Source organism: Centruroides sculpturatus, unplaced genomic scaffold (genome assembly GCF_000671375.1).
Source record: "Centruroides sculpturatus isolate CEXI.00-Female unplaced genomic scaffold, Cexi_2.0 scaffold1567, whole genome shotgun sequence".
Taxonomy (NCBI): Eukaryota; Metazoa; Arthropoda; class Arachnida; order Scorpiones; family Buthidae; genus Centruroides; species Centruroides sculpturatus.
The window spans coordinates 103,015-118,510 of record NW_019385751.1 but is presented as its reverse complement, the minus strand read 5'-3'; the positions used below and the strand labels follow the sequence as shown (position 1 = coordinate 118,510).

Sequence of the window (15,496 nt, the reverse complement as noted above, 5' to 3'; positions counted from 1 at the left end):
ACGTAAACAATGTGTTTTACTCAAGGTTAAATTTTCCTGGCGTCGTACGACATTTTCTGCATGCTTAGTGTTGGCCTCTCGTGGACATCTATTCAGTTAGCTTCGAACGCCGGTGGTCGTATGGCAAACCGATTCTAGCTACGACCGCCGGCGCGTCGTGTGGCGTCGTGACGCGATACAAGGTCGGCGGTCGTAGTTTTTTTTTTAAATAAAACTCTATTTTATATCTGATAGTGGTTTATTTTAATAGTAAATAATTTAAAATATCGAAAATTAGTTTAATTATTTTCTTTTATCACATATAAAGTAAATAATATTATTAAAAAAAAATTAAAGTATATAAGTGCGTTTTAATATATATTTACAGAAAAAAAACATCATTTACAGTCGAAACAAAGTGTGAAATACTTTAACACATAGATGTAAATACTTTTAAGTAGGGAAGGACGTCTAATTACAGTGGGGTTGTAAAATTTATTGCCTGGGAGAAAGCAGTGTCAGGTTCAAGGTCATACGACTCCCCGGTCTTTGTTTATATATACTTTTCTTATCGTCGCTCTCCTGACTGTTGTACATCGACCCTTTTATTTACGTTATAATCAATTATTAGATATCAAATTTTCATTTTTTGGCCCCCCTGACGGAAAGTATCATATTACAACAAGCAGTTAACGTGTTAATCAAATAGATTTACTGGAATGTTTACAACTTGTTCATTGAACTATTACAAATTTAAGAATGCTCCATTTTTTAGAAAGACATTTGTACAAAGCATCACAAAGTCTTTACTGTGAATGATGGTATAAGAAACAGCATGATATAAATTTCAGTTGTTGCAACACCAGTGTATGATACAAAATATGAGTATGTGACACTGTTTGAAAATATTTCATTAACTTCAATGCTACTGGCCTAAATGTATTTAGATTTGCATTAATTGAGGCAGAGCATTAGCAAAGCGTCTTTGTAGATTTCAGCTTGTTCTCAAAATTTGATCAATCAGTTTTGATTAAAATTTGTCATTTTACATAATGAGATGGAAAAATTTAAAATATTATGAAAATCAGGTCCATGATTTTGTTTTCAAGATAGTGAGGTCAAAGTAACAATGTCCACGATCACTAGCATGAGCATATGCAATTTTTTAAATTCTTTTTTTATACCGGTAACGACAAGTGATCATCGTAGATGGCCCACCAAAATGTTACTAACTTCCTAGTGCATTTTTGGAGAGAAACCAATTATACTTAATATATATATTTAAATTTTTAGATGAAATAGCTTTATTACATTGCAATATCCAGGTTTGTTTAATGTAAAATAATGATAGTCAAATATAAAATAAATTTTTTTTAATTACCGATAAGCAAATTCTGGCTTAATTGTTAGTAATAATATAAATTTTAGGATTTTAAGTAATAAAACTAAATAAAATTATTAAATTTTTCCAAATTAAATGTTCTGTTTAAAAATTTTAATGTAATATAATTTTTCGTATTAAAATATGGTAAAACAAAAACATTACTACAAACAAAAGAAAAAAAATTATTAAAAACATATTATTGTAAAAGAATATTTTCTTTCCAATAATAATAAATACAGTCAAAGTTAACTTGAAATTTATATTAATTTATATATATAAATAATAAATTTTTTAAATAGAAAGAACAGATAAAATTCCAATGAATTCCATTAAAAATGTAGTCAGTGAAGCTATTGAAGGACATGAAGAATATCACTTAATGGTAAGTATAACAACAACTTTAAAAATTGTAGAAAACTTTTAGGCCTTGGATGTTATGTTGTAACCTTAATTTCAGGGCATCCAACTTGGTCCCACCGAAGCTTCCCGATATTGGATTTACTGGGTTCCAGTGCAATATATTGATGCTATAAAAGATGCAATATTAGGAAAATGGCAGTATTTTTGATGGTTTTATGTAATACTTGTACAGTTTAGGAACACAATTTTTATACTGTGAAATAAAGCCCTAATTGGCAATGCTCAAATAACAGTTTATCACTTTTTACATTTTAAATTATAAAATGTTGTTATGTATAATTTGGATTGTTTGTATATCAAAATGTTATTAATACAGTGATTTAGCAATGAAGCTTACCGACTTTCAAATTTATAACTTTAAAACACTGAATATATAATCTTTAATTTTGACTTGGCTAAAATATTTTTTAATGTTATTGATATTGCCGATATTATTTATCAATTGCAATATGAATTAAATCTTATATCTTCATCAGACCATTATGATGTTTATTTGTCTAGCTCAAACAGAATTGCATAAAATACAAATATATATATAAAGAAGTATATTGAAATTATAATAATAATTTAAAATTGAATTTCTAATTTCTCTCTCATACAAAACTTATTAAATAATAAATATATTTCAAAAATAGTCCATCTGTAAGTGGGAAAAAAAATCAAATTAAATAACTTTGTCATCAATTAACTTCTTTCACTCACAAATATATAAGTGTACAGTAGAGCATCGATTATCCGACTCAGTTGGGGACTGGGGTTGGTCGGATAACTGAAAAAACAGATAATCGAAAAATATGAAAAAATACATTATTAGTATAGTATATCGCATGTAATTAGTATATCGCTATTAACCTACTTTGCATTGAATTTTCATCGATATTAAGCCTAACAAAAATTTTTTAAAATAATAATCGCTGCTATTGTATTGTTAAAAATTAGAAAATTAAGCCTCGTTTAAATACTGGCTCCCTTTTCATGGTCGAGCCAGTGTTGCCAACTAAAACACGTAAAAATAATATTAAAGTAGCCAAGACATAGCGAAATATTGTAGCATTCCATCACTAGCGGACATTTGAATTTGCTGACTAGAACGCGGTCGGTTAACCGATGTGACGGTTGATTGGGGGTCGGATAATCGATGCTCTACTGTATTTTGAAAATTTGAAGAAAAAAATTTTTTTGTGTTTAACTATATTTGAAACTGATTTCTCAAATATGCCTAACATCAGGTTACAAATGCCCCTGTTTACGAACAAAAAATTTTGAATGCCATATTTGCTTTGGTTGTTCTGATAACTGTTTCTGAACAAGCTGTTTGGCAGGAACCATCCATAAATGGTGAACTCTCTACATTTCCTCTGTTTTAAAGAAAGTTGGCAGCTCGACCAATCAACAACAGGACTACCAATTCAGAAGTAAGTGGTGCCAAGATCGCATAAATGACAAAAATTTATTAATTTAATATTAGTATTTAATTATCTGGCTACCTAGTATTAATAAACTAAAACTAATAATCAAGTTTAAAAATAATTAAAACTGGCCTTTACGCTTAAAATAATAAATAAATTAAAATTGAAACAAGTATTTTATCAATGCTTTTTGAAATATTTTNATGATGTTCTGTTTACTAGTTATTTTGAAAAGATTTATTTTTAAAATAATTATTTAAAATGTATAGTTTTTTCATTAATATTAATTGGTTGTTATCCACTCATTAAAATATCTGATATTATCAAACAGCAGACAATTCACTTTGATTCACAACTTAAATATCCAAAGAAACTTAAATTATTTTTTCAAGTAATTTTGAATTGAAAAATAGTTTGATTGAACACAATTGAAAAATTTTATCATACAGAAATTTGTTTTTGTTTCAAAATTGCATTTACCTTATGTCTTATTTTAAACACCTGTTTCTTTAACACAGTGTTTTTCAACCTGTGGGGGTTGCGGGTGAAAGAACAAGTGTTTGTAGATCCTATACTACAATAAAAAGAAAAAGTAGAATTTCAGTGAGAAGGCTATGCCTGTTTATTTTACAGTACAATTGGTTTTCGATCAATATTTAAAGAAAGAAAATTAAATACATAGTTTTAAAATCACTGATATAGTTTTAATATGGCCCTGGGGGTCACCAGAATTTTTTAACTTGTAAAGAAGTCGCGTATTCAAGAAGGTTGAAAAACGCTGCTTTAACACATTCATTGCTGGTATAAAAACTGATTTTCATACCAATAAGCTGAAATACATAGTTTTAAAATCACTGATATAGTTTTAATATGGCCCTGGGGGTCGCCAGAATTTTTTAACTTGTAAAGAAGTCGCGTATTCAAGAAGGTTGAAAAACACTGACCTAGAGTAAGCGTATGACATGGTGCATAGACCGGAGGTTTGGAGATGTATGAGATTAAAGGAAATACNCAGATTACTAATACAAAATCAATGGATGAAATATATTCTTTGAAGCTTATAATAAACAATAAAAATTTAAGTAAAAATAAAAAAAAACTTTCTTCCTTATAATCAAAGGATGAAATTTTCCACAGTAATTGAAATATCTTTTCAAAAATGAATATACTATATCTGTTACTTGTTTCAGAAAGAAAACCAAATATAAATTAACATTTCATAATAATTTAGACAATAATTTTCAAAAGGAATAGAATTGTTAGGGAACTATGTAAAACAATCCACAAATATGAAACATAAATAGTACTTTATTGTATAAGTATTGATGATGAAATTTATAAATGATTAATTTATCATCTATTTTCTGATTTTACTGATTTTTTTTTTTTTTTATTTTAGCTGCAGAAAAGGAACCATTATGTAGGCAAAAGGTACCTTTAGTTTTATAATTTCTAAGTAAACAAGCAAACTATTAATAAAATGTTATTTAAATCTTATATAGATTAATCCAATCTTGAATATTCTAAATCAGTTGTCAAGTAAAATACATAGAATAAGTATATAAATGATATTCTTTTAATAATATAACAATAATGATTTGTTTTAATGATTTATTATAAGTTATCATCACTTTTTAGTTTAGTCATATGTAAATAAATTATTTCTGATTCAATTATTTAATTTTATTAATAAATACAGTTGATTGTATAACTAATATATTTTATCAGTCAAATTTTGACTCCCCTTTGTATTCCTCAATATTTTTACACTCAAGAAGACCAAAAATATAGAAAAATGTTGTGGACATCATTGTTTGTTTTAAATGATAAAGAGTATTATAGGATAATGCAATAAAAAAACGAGGAATGTAATCTAGTTATAGCTAGTTATGCAAGCTAAATTAATCATAGAAAATTCTATTGTGTACGTTATTGATATTTGATAAATACTGTAAAGATCACTGACTTTGGATGAACAACATTCTGTCACTGAATTTTCAATTACATATTAACTTGAGTGTAAAACTTAAATTTTATCTTAATAGCTTCACAAAAGAATTATTGATAAAGGTGTCCCTGAAGATGCTATGCCTGGTATAAGAAATGCTAAGGTAAATTCTTTTGTTTAGTATCAAATAATGATTATTTTAATATGGAATATATTTAATTAAATAGTTAAAAATTGCATAAAATAATTAGTAAATGTAATAATGAAATTCTGTGAGTAACGATAATTCTTGAATAATTTGAAATTTCATGTAAAAACAAACCACAATTTTGTATATTTTCAAAAAAATATATATTTTTTTGAAAATATACAAAATTGTGGTTTGTTTATATATGTTAGGCTCAAAGACCAAAATCGCTCATTGAGCAAAAAAAAATGACCACAACGTGAAATTCATGTCATGGCTTTCATATTTGACTACTATGTGTTGTGGTGATTAAGAAAAGCCATAATGCATTCTGAATGTTAGCTGATGCAATCATGATACTGGATCATACGATGCACAGTGGTTTGTAACTTTAAAATATGGATTCTAGGCTCAAAACATTTTTATTTACAATTTTTAATGCCAAACAACATTAGTTCTACAGGTTTTCCTAGAAATTTAATTTTCATACTTAAAAAAAATTCTAAGAAATAAAGTATATAGAGAAAAATACACATTTGTTTCTTTTGTTTTGCTGAAAAATGCTAAAGGTCTAATTACATATACTTGAAGGTGCTTGATATACTATACATCAGGTGTGGCCAAACTTTTATCCCTTAGGGGCTACTTTTTTGGTAAAATGTAGTCTGCAGACAACTATGAATATGGGCAAACAATTTTAGGATATTTATATGCGTTAACATTCATTTGCATTGTTCATTGGGATAAATACAAACAGTATGGGTACGTTGCACAGACAGTCTATTATTATTATAAGAATAAATTGTCAAATTAAGATTTTTAAACATTAATTTAAGTGAAAGCAAATTGTTCAACTTCAGCTTTGCGGTCGACTGCGGTCTACGTGTTGGCCATCCCTGCTATACATAATAAAATAAAAATCAGCTGCTAAAGTTAAAAACCACTGTGTGGCAGATTTATTATGGTTAAAAGCCACCACACGTTCTGGATGTTAACTAATAATGAGGTTGCGTATTCTGAAACCATGTCTTCTTTTATGTTTTTATCGTCACAACTAGGTACATATCTATCTATGCACCTAGTTGTGACGATAAAAACAGATTAAAGAAGAGACGGTTTCAGAACACACAATTTTAAACAGAATGTATTTGTGTCAACACCACCAACAAGAAATCCTGGAAGTCATTCCGACAGATGAGGGGCTTATGCCCAAAACATGTATCAGCCTACTGTATAGGATATTCCGAATAAAAATGTTGTATTGATAGAAATGCCCAGTGTCTATCTATGCACCTAGTCATGATGATAAAACAAATAATAACGAGGTGATAAGAAAATAAAACTTTGTCATTATGATTTATTTATCTTCAATCATCTTATATAAGCAGGTAACAAAATTATTCATCACATACAGAAATTTAACTTGGTTACTTTACAACAACATTTAATTATACATGCATTTTATGTTCTTTGAGTGACATTTGCATTTTTATCAATACAGTATCTTTTACAGTGACACATTGTAAAGATTACTTCCAGATGTTAACATGGATGCTGAGCAAAGTGTTCATAAAGTTGAGGGTACGTCCTGAATGTTAATAAAGTTACTGTAGAAATTGTAAATTCATTACGAGCATAAAGTCAACTTGTTTTCTAACTGATAGAGACCTGATGGATTAATGCTCATAACAGTTAAACATTTCTGGGAGCTACACATCCCCTATCAACATTAGGCACACTAACTAAAACAATCAAACCAATTTCAACTGCAGAAAATTACCTAAATTGAGAAAACTCTTTGAGCTCAAGCTCGAATAAAAAAAAAATTAGACAAATGGTTCTACAACAAAGATCCCTGTACTGTTATTGTGAAATAATAATCAGAACAATTCTTAATTCATTGTTTTTGAAAATTTTAATAACAAAGCCTAAAACCTAAGACATTTTAATCAGAGGTATTAATTTACATCTGATATGGAGAGTGCAAATGGCTCAATGGCATGAAGGTTGAGAAAAGCGAAATCCTACTCGGATGTAATATACAGTAAGACCTCGGTTTTCGTTGACTTCGGTTATTGTCGGTTTTGGATTTCACTGATTGTTTTCAGACAGATTATCGACGAAAACCAAAGTATCACAGTATGGTGTACACCCATGTACCTAGCATCAATCTGCATTATTTCTTTAGCTTCTGTTGTCCTATCCTAAAACCCTCCAGTTATAGGGAAAAAAAGAATGGTTTTAGGCTAAAACTTTTTCCAGTGAAACTTGTAGAGCAATGAGTAATAGCATCAGAATACAGGGTAGTTTTACTCTAGATTTACCCTAAATATAAGACTACCCGAAACATTACTCTGAGAGGTTGAAATTACCCTAGAAATGGTGGCACTGGTCAAGAATGAACACAATACAAACTCTGCAAGTGTTTGCAATGCGCTTGTTGACAAGTTACAACCTATCCTTCATATCATGGTTGCATCAGCGCATCATGCGAATTTCCCTTCGTGACCACATCATCATGTGGTCGTTTTTTTTTTTTTTTTTTCTTAATGAGGGATTTCGGTCTTTGAGCCTAACATATATATACACTCACTTATGACTGAAATACATTAAATGTTATAGCTACAAAATCAAAACTAAAATTATGCTTTAATGAGGATTATGCAAACATACAAAATTTCTTTGTATAAATTTTATTCAAAGCAATTAATGCAATTAATCTATTTTTTCGTAATTTATAAAAATAATTGAAACTTTTAATTAGCAATTATTAAAGTATTATTTTGTAAGAATGTTGATAACAAATGTAATTTTCACAATTTTAGGATAGTTTACCGCCATTTCCCCTTTCTGGAATGGTAAATAAATCTGGAGGAAAAGTACGACTGACTTTTAAATTAGAAGTTGATCAATTGTGGATAGGAACAAAAGGTTTGTGTATAAGATTTCATATAAATATTTTTAAAAACATAAAAAAAATGAAGTAAGGAAGGCTATTCATGATATTAAGACCAGTTTCTTATTAGGATGTAAGCATTATTACACTGAATTACAATGGGCAATATATCAGCAGCATAGAACTCTACTATTCTACATAGAATATTTTAATTTGTTTTCTCAAAATGGATCATGTTGATATACTTCCTCTATTCATTCTATGACAAAGTGAGACAAGGAAGAAAGAAATGGAGAATGAAATATTGGGTTTGTCCAATTAATAGTCTACATGAGGAAAGGAACTGTTTTTTTTCTTTTTACATTCCTATATCATATAATATTTCTTTAACNTTTGAAAATTTGAAGAAAAAAATTTTTTTGTGTTTAACTATATTTGAAACTGATTTCTCAAATATGCCTAACATCAGGTTACAAATGCCCCTGTTTACGAACAAAAAATTTTGAATGCCATATTTGCTTTGGTTGTTCTGATAACTGTTTCTGAACAAGCTGTTTGGCAGGAACCATCCATAAATGGTGAACTCTCTACATTTCCTCTGTTTTAAAGAAAGTTGGCAGCTCGACCAATCAACAACAGGACTACCAATTCAGAAGTAAGTGGTGCCAAGATCGCATAAATGACAAAAATTTATTAATTTAATATTAGTATTTAATTATCTGGCTACCTAGTATTAATAAACTAAAACTAATAATCAAGTTTAAAAATAATTAAAACTGGCCTTTACGCTTAAAATAATAAATAAATTAAAATTGAAACAAGTATTTTATCAATGCTTTTTGAAATATTTTGTTGGTCTTGATAGATTTGATTATACTTCATCTTGACAGTCAGAGTTCTATTTATACTTCATCTTGACAGTCAGAGTTTCGTCGCTCTCCTGACTGTTGTACATCGACCCTTTTATTTACGTTATAATCAATTATTAGATATCAAATTTTCATTTTTTGGCCCCCCTGACGGAAAGTATCATATTACAACAAGCAGTTAACGTGTTAATCAAATAGATTTACTGGAATGTTTACAACTTGTTCATTGAACTATTACAAATTTAAGAATGCTCCATTTTTTAGAAAGACATTTGTACAAAGCATCACAAAGTCTTTACTGTGAATGATGGTATAAGAAACAGCATGATATAAATTTCAGTTGTTGCAACACCAGTGACATGTTGCAAGTTTTCAAGATAGTGTATGATACAAAATATGAGTATGTGACACTGTTTGAAAATATTTCATTAACTTCAATGCTACTGGCTTAAATGTATTTAGATTTGCATTAATTGAGGCAGAGCATTAGCAAAGCGTCTTTGTAGATTTCAGCTTGTTCTCAAAATTTGATCAATCAGTTTTGATTAAAATTTGTCATTTTACATAATGAGATGGAAAAATTTAAAATATTATGAAAATCAGGTCCATGATTTTGTTTTCAAGATAGTGAGGTCAAAGTAACAATGTCCACGATCACTAGCATGAGCATATGCAATTTTTTAAATTCTTTTTTTATACCGGTAACGACAAGTGATCATCGTAGATGGCCCACCAAAATGTTACTAACTTCCTAGTGCATTTTTGGAGAGAAACCAATTATACTTAATATATATATTTAAATTTTTAGATGAAATAGCTTTATTACATTGCAATATCCAGGTTTGTTTAATGTAAAATAATGATAGTCAAATATAAAATAAATTTTTTTTAATTACCGATAAGCAAATGCTGGCTTAATTGTTAGTAATAATATAAATTTTAGGATTTTAAGTAATAAAACTAAATAAAATTATTAAATTTTTCCAAATTAAATGTTCTGTTTAAAAATTTTAATGTAATATAATTTTTCGTATTAAAATATGGTAAAACAAAAACATTACTACAAACAAAAGAAAAAAAATTATTAAAAACATATTATTGTAAAAGAATATTTTCTTTCCAATAATAATAAATACAGTCAAAGTTAACTTGAAATTTATATTAATTTATATATATAAATAATAAATTTTTTAAATAGAAAGAACAGATAAAATTCCAATGAATTCCATTAAAAATGTAGTCAGTGAAGCTATTGAAGGACATGAAGAATATCACTTAATGGTAAGTATAACAACAACTTTAAAAATTGTAGAAAACTTTTAGGCCTTGGATGTTATGTTGTAACCTTAATTTCAGGGCATCCAACTTGGTCCCACCGAAGCTTCCCGATATTGGATTTACTGGGTTCCAGTGCAATATATTGATGCTATAAAAGATGCAATATTAGGAAAATGGCAGTATTTTTGATGGTTTTATGTAATACTTGTACAGTTTAGGAACACAATTTTTATACTGTGAAATAAAGCCCTAATTGGCAATGCTCAAATAACAGTTTATCACTTTTTACATTTTAAATTATAAAATGTTGTTATGTATAATTTGGATTGTTTGTATATCAAAATGTTATTAATACAGTGATTTAGCAATGAAGCTTACCGACTTTCAAATTTATAACTTTAAAACACTGAATATATAATCTTTAATTTTGACTTGGCTAAAATATTTTTTAATGTTATTGATATTGCCGATATTATTTATCAATTGCAATATGAATTAAATCTTATATCTTCATCAGACCATTATGATGTTTATTTGTCTAGCTCAAACAGAATTGCATAAAATACAAATATATATATAAAGAAGTATATTGAAATTATAATAATAATTTAAAATTGAATTTCTAATTTGTCTCTCATACAAAACTTATTAAATAATAAATATATTTCAAAAATAGTCCATCTGTAAGTGGGAAAAAAAATCAAATTAAATAACTTTGTCATCAATTAACTTCTTTCACTCACAAATATATAAGTGTACAGTAGAGCATCGATTATCCGACTCAGTTGGGGACTGGGGTTGGTCGGATAACTGAAAAAACAGATAATCGAAAAATATGAAAAAATACATTATTAGTATAGTATATCGCATGTAATTAGTATATCGCTATTAACCTACTTTGCATTGAATTTTCATCGATATTAAGCCTAACAAAAATTTTTTAAAATAATAATCGCTGCTATTGTATTGTTAAAAATTAGAAAATTAAGCCTCGTTTAAATACTGGCTCCCTTTTCATGGTCGAGCCAGTGTTGCCAACTAAAACACGTAAAAATAATATTAAAGTAGCCAAGACATAGCGAAATATTGTAGCATTCCATCACTAGCGGACATTTGAATTTGCTGACTAGAACGCGGTCGGTTAACCGATGTGACGGTTGATTGGGGGTCGGATAATCGATGCTCTACTGTATTTTGAAAATTTGAAGAAAAAAATTTTTTTGTGTTTAACTATATTTGAAACTGATTTCTCAAATATGCCTAACATCAGGTTACAAATGCCCCTGTTTACGAACAAAAAATTTTGAATGCCATATTTGCTTTGGTTGTTCTGATAACTGTTTCTGAACAAGCTGTTTGGCAGGAACCATCCATAAATGGTGAACTCTCTACATTTCCTCTGTTTTAAAGAAAGTTGGCAGCTCGACCAATCAACAACAGGACTACCAATTCAGAAGTAAGTGGTGCCAAGATCGCATAAATGACAAAAATTTATTAATTTAATATTAGTATTTAATTATCTGGCTACCTAGTATTAATAAACTAAAACTAATAATCAAGTTTAAAAATAATTAAAACTGGCCTTTACGCTTAAAATAATAAATAAATTAAAATTGAAACAAGTATTTTATCAATGCTTTTTGAAATACTTTGTTGGTCTTGATAGATTTGATTATACTTCATCTTGACAGTCAGAGTTGTCTCTCTATTTATAGAACTTTGTAAAGTGTTAGCTTTGGTTACTGATGAGGGAACATTCTGCTTTTAATACTATATATATATACTATACCTATATATAGGTATAAATACATATCAAGTAATATTATGTATAATATAATGATGCCTTAGCTTATTTCATGCATAAAATGCTTCTAAACAAGGTAAAAGACAGGTTTTGTTTTGGGGATTGGGACCAGATTAATCCATTTTACATTGTTTCTTATGGAAAAATTGGTTTCAGTTTGAGAACAAATCAGTTTCCGAACAACTTTTAGGAACGAAGTTTGTAAACCGAGGTTTGACTGTATTAATGCAATTTCAGAAATATAGTTTAGATCACAAATATATTATTTGTTATAAATCTTGGGATTGTCAACTTGAAGCATTAATGTCTGCAAATCAATTTTTTCCAAATTGACAAAATAATACATGCATCATATTTAAAATTTTCTACAACAGTTACTAGTTGGATGTTAATTTTATGGAAGATAAAATATAACTTAGTTTTGATCTATAATATGTCATGTTTATTATACTTACATCCTTGTAAAATGCTTTACTTAACAAACCATTATTTATATTCCTGAATCAAACTTTTTAGATCACTACCCTGTGTTTCTTTATGCAGTGCTCGAGAAGTGCTTTACAGCAAACACACTGAAACTGGTTTCTAATTGGCCAACACTGCTCGTGACGTCATTTCGCTACACTCTTGCTATATAAAGAAATACGGGGCTACCGACTTCAAGTGAATTATAAAAATAATTCAAGTAATAAATTTAAATAGTTATTTTTAATAAAAGAGACTGATGTATTAAAGGGATAATATATAACATTGCTTACATTAACAAGTGTTAATGTAAGATATACAAATAATTGTGATAGTATTTACTTATACTTTCATCTGTTAGTTAACCACTTTTCAATATTTGACCATTATTCTATCATTTTGCTATTAGAGACAATTTGTTAAATATATCTGTAATTGATGATAATTTAATACATAATTTTATTAGATTTACTTTAAATGATTATAAGTCACAAATTTTATTCAAAGTTGAGGTAAATAGAAAAATTTCTTACAGTATTATTAAATCATAAAATATTCCATCTTGACACTGACAATAATGAAGACCTATTGGAACTTATAGAATTAATTAAACTAGTGATTGGTAGAGAAATTCATTTTATTGAAACAGTCATTCTATTATCTATTTGAAAATATTTATACCAAACAAAAAAATTTCAGTTTAATTAGTTTCAAGTAGGGTTTCTCATTTCCCGATCCCTTTTCCCTGAAATCCCGGGACAAGCAAAGGAACTGTTTCCTGGGATCCAGGAATATAATTAATTATTTTTAAGATATAAAATAAATTTTGAAATCGAATGATAAATTTCTTAAAAAATGAAAAATAATTATAATGCATCCTGCAATCTCCAAAATAATAATAATAATAATGCTGTGTAAAATATTTATTAAAAATTACCTTTTAATTCTGAAAATTTCTACATAATTCGAAATTTATTGAAATTTGGTGGAAACTGTTTACAAAAAAAAATGTGAATTGAGTAGAAAATTTAGATCAAACTTCTAAGTTAGAAGGTAATTTTTGTTTTTTAAATAAAACCTAATACAAAATATTGTAAAAAAATGATTTGTATATTATTTTAAAAAGCAGAGATGGTCAAAACTCCAATCACTCAATCTGGCTCTTATTTTAGTAATGAAAAGTCCTGCTACCGAGAATGCCCCTTCCAATTCAATTGATGAGGGTGCAATAGTCTTTAATGCATTTAAGAGATTGATGTTTTTTTTTTTTTCACCTGCAGCCTGGAAGATTTCTAGTTTGTTTTTGAGATGTGTTGCAGTACTTCTTTTGCCATCTAGTATTCTTGATTTGTCTACCTCAGCTGCTTTAAAAGCGGTATTGAGCTTATAGCCTGATAATTTGACAGTTCGTTTGGGCTTTAATAATCAGGTTTATGAAGTAAAATTTCATATTTGCATACTTTGTACTTGTTTGTATCCTTGCCCAATTTGCACAACCTGGCATAATGCAGTTATTGAAGTTACTCGGCATGGTTAAAAATTAAGACGGCATCGGCACAATTATTCCAGATATTACAGATTCTGACAAGTAAAGAATCCTCAGAGTTCTGCCACAAATAAGCTACATATTGATTATTGACCATTTGTGACATGCCATAACAAGCAAAAATTTAAACTAATAAGTAGGTTTAAAATTAATATAAACTGTCAGAATATATTTGTATTTGAGTTAATTATACTTTCTATTTGCAAAATTTCCTCAACCTTAACACAAAATAATAAAAAAGTGACCTTTAAAGAAATTTGCGGGATTTCCCAGGTTAAAAAACAGCCAGGATCTGGTTAGATCTGGAACCCTAGTTTCAACAAATAATATAAAATGACAATTAAAAGACTAACATTAAATTATTCAAAAACTTTCTGTATTTGGAAACTAATAATCAATAGAATTTAGTATTTTGTTTACAAACATATCAGTTGTAACTTACTGTAGATAGTCTGACTGTAGAGATAGCAAATAATAATCAAAAAGCATGTATAGGAAATTTTTTTTAGCCATCAATGTTTAGCCTAAATTTTGGGAATGACAAAAACTTTATCAATCTTCAGAAAATTATTGAAATTTTTAAATTTTATCAAATAATTGAACTGTATGAATAAATGTCCTCGTTTTTAACTTCTGTTTCAAACAGCATCTCAAGAATAGAATGCACATTGATTTTCATGTTTGCTCCACATGGACCTAAAGTGCAGATGGTTTTTATTGAACTAATACTTTTAAAATATGTGAAACATCATAGAAATACTCACAAATACCTGAATTAGAAATTCACTAGACTTTTTCTTAATACTTTACATGAATGAATAACAGTCTCAAATTAACTAATAAATGAAACAAAGCTTTGATGATTGTACATTTTTATTATGCAAAAATAGCAAGTATTCTTGGTTCACAGTTTGACTTGAGAAATGGATTGTATAAGATATAACTGGATATTATTGCAATGCAGCCATGTCACGGAGCTTTAATCTGTGTAACAAAATCAAGTATTTAAAAAAAAAATGGTCCCCATGCAAAGGACAAAAGTGGATATTCATCATGACTTTCCAATTGATGATATCTCCATCAATTAGGATCTTATTACACAAACTTTCTTTTTTTTCCAGCATTTTGCAATTATTATTATTCTAGTTTATTGAGAGAGAAGCCAGTGTATATTTCATTTACTTCATGTATTTTTATGTTCTTTTCCATTGTCATTCCACGGTTGTTCAAGAATATTAGTTACGTCTTATTTTCTTGAATCTATTCTCTATAGACATTTAATTGGCATTAAAAGCATGAACTTCCTAACAG

General features: G+C 28.1%; 1 protein-coding gene across 1 annotated transcript in view; it reads left to right on the top strand.

Annotated features, from left to right (window-relative positions):
- The window catches only part of LOC111641782 (ubiquitin domain-containing protein UBFD1-like), a 41,357-nt gene extending 30,464 nt beyond the window's left edge, over positions 1-10,893 (top strand). The window contains exons 8-10 of the mRNA XM_023387999.1: positions 8,153-8,258; positions 10,291-10,373; positions 10,449-10,893. Coding sequence (XP_023243767.1) covers positions 8,153-8,258; positions 10,291-10,373; positions 10,449-10,559 — 300 coding nt within the window. The 3' untranslated portion in view covers positions 10,560-10,893. The remainder of the gene's footprint in view (positions 1-8,152; positions 8,259-10,290; positions 10,374-10,448) is intronic.
- Positions 10,894-15,496: the final 4,603 nt, after the last annotated feature.